Source organism: Salvia splendens, chromosome 8 (genome assembly GCF_004379255.2).
Source record: "Salvia splendens isolate huo1 chromosome 8, SspV2, whole genome shotgun sequence".
Taxonomy (NCBI): Eukaryota; Viridiplantae; Streptophyta; class Magnoliopsida; order Lamiales; family Lamiaceae; genus Salvia; species Salvia splendens.
This window is the reverse complement of record NC_056039.1, coordinates 23,245,614-23,251,817: the sequence shown is the minus strand read 5'-3', so window position 1 is coordinate 23,251,817 and position 6,204 is coordinate 23,245,614. Positions and strand designations below refer to the sequence as shown.

General features: G+C 42.5%; 1 protein-coding gene across 1 annotated transcript; it reads right to left on the bottom strand.

Moving 5' to 3' along the window:
• Positions 1-5,088: 5,088 nt before the first annotated feature.
• On the bottom strand, positions 5,089-5,477 carry LOC121744259 (polcalcin Che a 3-like). The gene has a single exon (XM_042137737.1). It carries the CDS (start codon positions 5,453-5,455, stop codon positions 5,198-5,200), a length of 258 nt encoding a protein of 85 aa, XP_041993671.1. The 5' UTR covers positions 5,456-5,477; the 3' UTR covers positions 5,089-5,197.
• Positions 5,478-6,204: the final 727 nt, after the last annotated feature.

The window sequence follows — 6,204 nt, the reverse complement described above, 5'->3', positions numbered from 1 at the left end:
AATTTTTATCGAAAACCATGGCTTTCACGGGAGTCAAGAGCTCAATACAGCTCCCCCCCTGTTCCATCCCAACAGCCCAACTCTTCTGCTCAGGGTGCACGTCCATCAGATGGTCGACACCGGAGTCGTGATATGGGCAAGCTGCCGGTGATCCGGCTGTCGGCATCGGAAAAATCAGAACGCTCATGACGTGGTTTATGCTGGTATTGTGAGGATAAATGGGCTCCGGGCCATGTTTGTAAGCATAATTTTTTAGCTTACATGGGTGTTGATGATGATGAGCAAGAGGAACCGATTTCAGAGAGTGAGTTACCAGAAAACAATATTATCACGGCTGATCTATCACATTTCAATACAGTCGAGGGTCGAAAGCGCTCAAAAGCTATTCATATGCGAGGTTCTATTCAAAATAACGCAGTCACCATCCTTGTGGATACGGGCAGCTCCCATGACTTCATTCATCTTCGTATAGCTGAACAGATAAGTCTTCCTTTGACAACTATACAACCTTTTCGTGTTTATGTCGGTAATGGAGAATCTTTACTTTGTTCTCATGTTAGCAAAAGCACGATGCTTGATCTCCAAGGAAACTTATTCTCCATCGATTTGCATATATTGCCTTTCCATGGTCCGGATATTATTTTGGGAATGGAATGGTTGGAGTCATTGGGTCGTGTAACGCACGATTATTTAGCCCGGACTATGGAATTTCTTCGAGAGGATACACTGGTTGTTCTCCGTGGATCGACACCTTTTCCAACCCGGATCTCCACCTCTGCACTGACTACTCTAATGTCACATACAGATCATGTTGATCTTTTTGAAATTGTGGGTATTCCCGACGATTCCACTATTGAACAGCCACATCCTCTGATTGAATTTCCTCCAGAATTGCCTCCTACAATCCTTCAATTGTTGGAACAATTCTCGGCGGTATTCAGTGTTCCAGATGGCATGCCACCGCTTCGAGCATTTGACCATCGCATACATCTACTTCCAGACTCCAAGCCGGTCAATGTCCGCCCCTATAGATATCCATATTTTCAGAAACAAGAGATCGAAAAACAGGTGGGAGCAATGCTCGAGCAAGGAATCATACAGCCGAGCCAGAGTCCTTTTTCTTCACCGGTCTTATTGGTTCGAAAGAAAGATGGATCATTCCGTTTTTGCATTGATTATCGAGCTTTAAATCGTGCAACTATTCAGGATCATTTTCCAATTCCAACAGCCGATGAATTGTTTGACGAATTGGGTGCAGCGCAATTTTTTACAAAATTGGATCTTCGATCAGGCTATCATCAGATTCGTATGCACAAGGATGATATATTCAAAACAGCTTTTCGGACTCACGATGGCCATTTTGAATTTCTCGTTATGCCCTTCAGCCTAACGAATGCGCCCTCAACTTTTCAAGCGGCGATGAATTCTATCTTTCGCCCTATGCTTTGAAAGTTCGTCATTGTGTTATTCGACGATATTTTAGTTTATAGTCCTTCCTTGGAGTCTCATTGCAACCATTTATCTGAAGTTTTATCTACTTTAGCAGGGAATCAGTTCTTCATCAAGTTGTCAAAGTGCGTTTTCTGTAGCACTACTGTTGACTATTTGGGACATATTATTGTTGACGGATGTCTTATGGCTGATCCTGCAAAGATTGAGGCAATGGTGTCATGGCCAAAACCATCCACGGTGAAACAATTGCGGGGTTTCTTGGGTTTGACAGGTTATTATCGTCGATTTATTGCCCATTATTCCATGATCGCAAGTCCATTAACTGATCTATTGAAGAAAGACTCCTTCCATTGGACTTCTGAGGCCGACGAAAGCTTTGTGACTCTTAAAGCAGCGATGACATCAGCTCCGGTCCTTCATTTACCAAATTTTGATCAAACATTTTATGTTGAAACTGATGCTTCGGATTTTGGTGTTGGTGCTGTATTATTGCAGAATGGTCATCCGTTGGCTTTCTTTAGCAAAAAGCTTGGTCCCCGTAGTCGAAGTGCTTCGACTTATCACAAGGAACTCTATGCTATAGTTGAGGCGGTGCAGAAATGGCGACAATATTTGTTGGGGAGAGAATTCGTCATTAGAAGCGATCAGAAGAGTATAAAGGACTTACTTCAACAGGTATTTCAAACACCGGATCAACATTTATACGTTCGGAAGCTTATGGGCTATAAATTCAGGATCGAGTACAAGTCAGGAACTTCAAATCGTGTTGCTGATGCTCTGTCGAGGCGTGACCCAGATCCTGACGAGGCTGCTCAATTACTCAGTTTGGTGGCACAGCCGCTGCCCATGTTGTGGGAGACTTTGCGTGCTGAAACAGCTGCTTCTAAAGTCCTCAACCGGCTTAAAGATTCCATCCTTGATGGTTCTGCACCTCCACAACTTTCTTTTTCGGATGGTCTGGTCTATTTTAAGAGACGTGTGTATGTTGATCCGCTATCTCCTTCTCGTGCTCGTCTTTTAATGGAGCATCACAGTACTCCGACAGCTGGTCATCCAGGCGTAGATCGCACTTTTCGCCGCTTGGCTGCGGGGTTTTATTGGCCAAGGATGCGCAAAGAGGTTCGACAGTTTGTTGTGTCGTGTGTTGACTGTCAGACGACAAAATATTCCACTCAGAAACCGGCGGGTCTTTTGCAACCATTGCCGATTCCTAAACGGGTTTGGGAAGATATTTCTATGGATTTTATCTCCGGCTTGCCGCCATCCCGGGGCTACACTATTATTATGGTCACTGTTGACCGTCTTACAAAGTATGCCCACTTTGCCCCGTTGCCGGCTAAATTTGATGCATTGCGTGTTGCTCGGCTGTTTATTGAGACGGTTGTCAAACACCACGGCTTCCCCAAAACTCTCGTATCAGATAGAGATCCCATTTTCCTGAGCACAACTTGGGAACATATGCTCCGTTTAAGTGGCACGAAACTGAATTTTACGACCGCTTATCATCCACAATCTGATGGTCAAACGGAGGTCCGAAACCGTGGTCTTGAGCAATACTTGCGTGCCTTCACGATGGATAAACCATCTCAATGGGAAAATTTCTTACCATGGGCTGAACTTGCTCTTAATTGCTTTCACAACGCCAGTCTTGGGACCTCCCCGTTCAATGCCTTATACGGACGAGAACCGCCTCTGTTGGTTGCAACACCGCCGTCAGCTTCTACTCCTCCGGCTGTAGCGGATCTCATCAGGCAGCGTGGTGAATTACTGGTGCAATTAAGGAGTAAATTGGAGCGTACACAACAGCATATGCGTGATACTGCAAATAAACATCGTCGAGATGTTCAGTTCAATGTTGGCGACTCTGTTCTCCTCAAGCTCCAACAATACCGCCAATACTCTGTTGCGCGACCACAATCTGCTAAGTTGGCTCGTCGTTACTATGGCCCCTTTGTTGTTTCGGAGAGAATTGGTCCTGTCTCCTATCGCTTGGATTTGCCTCCTCATTGCCGAATTCACAACGTGTTTCATGTGAGCTTGCTTCGGTCCTTTGTACCTGGTTCTACCAGTCAGCAGCCAACTGATCTTCCGGAGGAATTTTTTATCTCCCGACCCGTGGTTAAACCCACTAAACTACTGGATCGACGGGTTGTATTACAGAATGGGAGGTCTGTAGAATAGGGTCTGGTTCGCTGGTCTGAGGAGGACCTTGATCAGCCTACTTGGGAGCCGATTAGCGTCTTGGTCCGTCGTTTTCCTTCCCTTTTCCTTGAGGACAAGGATTTGTCTATCCGGGGGGAGTTGATAAGAGTCCCTCAACAACGGAGGAATCACCGCACTAGGCTGTGCATGTCGACGACACTGCGAGCACAAGTATTGAAGACACAAGATCAGACGATCAGGTGGATGGACATAGCAGAGCTCGTCGTAAACGGAGACCACCTATTCGTTTCCAGGATTACGTCGATCATTAGTTGTCTGCTGTTAGTTTGGTTATTTTGTATTATGTAATAGACTAAGGAGTCGAGCGTGTTATAAGCTCTATCTCGGGTTTTCTTTGTGGTTCTTTCCCGAGAGATAGGAAGTTGAACCGCCCTAGGGTCTAGATATAAAAAGGGAACTTGTCAACACACTTATTTTTTATGGAATGATAAGTTTTTTCCCACAAATTGCTAATTTCTTTTCTTTCTCTCAAATATCCAACGACCTGCCTGACGGAGGAGACCTCCGCACGCAGCTAGACATCGACGTCGAGTCTCCTAGCCGTTTGTCTTTGCTTCTGATACGATCAAGGTCGTATCACAATTTCAGCTTGCTTGATAGCCCCCTTTTCATCGAGAGCCTCCTTGCCTCTCTCGTCCTTTCCTTCGACCGATAACGCTTACGCCAAGCCTTGTTGAATCAACATGGCCCTCATCTTCATCCTCCAGAGGCCAAAATCGTTTTTTCCGGTATACTTCTCCGCCTCAAATCTAGAGGCCATCGTCTTCGCGGATTCGTTCCAAGTTACCCAAAATCAGAATAGCGCAAGAATCTCCTCTGCCCACAGACGACACCAATTTGTTAGAGTTGAAGTGGAATGTGCGTGTGTGAGCAAGAATTGAAAGAGGAAGAACGAATGCGAAAATGAGAGGAAATCTTATTGCGTCGAATTGAGCTGATTTACAATCAATCGAGAATGAAGAAAAACTGAATCAACAAACTAAACAAACTCATATTGAAACCTAATCTAGATCAACGACTATTTCTGATCCAACGGCTCAGATTAAAACTTAACAATGGAACTCAATCTGACGGTTGTTGAAGCTCCGAAGCTCAAGTGTGCTTCTTCCTTCATTTTCTGTTTCACTGCTGCGCTATCACATTACAAATCCCATTACTATCTCACCTTCAACAACGTTCTTTGGCTTATTCTTCGTCATATCTTAATCACATCGACGAAGACCATATCAATGTAGGTGAGTGAGTGGGTATTGAGAGTTATGGAAAGAGATGAGAGAGATGTACGTTTCATTTCTAATCTTTTAAAGTACAATTCATTGATTTGTTATGAACATTATAACTTTTATTACAACTGGACATTAATCTATAGTGTAAAACTATTTTAGAAAATACCATTGTTTCCAAAGTAACAAACTCCCTTCATGATAAACGGGTATATAAACACTCATTAACGTGTAGCTTCCAAAAACTTGATGACCCTGATATAATAATAAGATCATTACCAAAATATATATAAGAAAGGCTAGAAAATCTTGGCAACATCCCTAATTAAGCCCCTGTTGGCCTTTGCGAACTCTGTGAACTCGTCTAATGATATGAAGCCATCCCCATCGGTGTCCAGCTCAGCCATCATCCGCTTAACTTCATCAACTGATACTGAACCGAGTGCCTTGAGGGCCTCACCAAGCTCCATGGAAGATACTTTCCCGTCGCCATTTGTGTCACAACGCTTGAAGATGCGCTCGCGGTCTTCCACATCCTGTTGACTCTCATCACCCATTTTCTTTTATGTTTTTAGCACATCCAACTTCTTCTTTGAATTCTATACGGAAATTAATGAACGATGATGCCTATTTATATATTTGGCTTATCCTTGTTTAGTAACAACAATTTTTTTGGAATGTGTGAGGTTAGCCTTTTTAGTAGGGATGATCACCATTACTCACACCTTAACCAACGAAAAACATGGGGTTGTTGTACCTTAGAGTCTCACACGAGATTGGTCCACTACATCTATAGTAATTAACGGAGAAAAATCAACACGTATATTAATGGGTGTATTTATATACTAAAATATGCGATGTACCATAATATTTGTTTATAAAGTTTAGGCAAAACACATCCTTCATTTCTTACAGTTGTATATTAAGTCTAAACTATATATCCATGTTATTTTACATTGTTCTCTATTGTCATATTTCAATGTTCTAATATTAGATTCATAACTTAATTGAACATCATCTTTTTAAAATTTGATTAAAATGTTATGCATTATTCATTAGGTGTCGTTGGTGTGATTTTAAATTGAGGACTCGATTTACGAATTCAATTATAAATATGACAAACTAAATTCTTGATTAAGGGAATCAACAGTCATAGAAAGCGTCGTGACTAGGGAAGGATATAACAAGCGACCAAGAAAAGGGAATGAAAATCAAGTGGAGATATACTTGGACAATTAATATAAAAACGTTACTTGGAATATATTAGAATGTTATTTAACAATATGCATGACTTGGAATGGAAAGG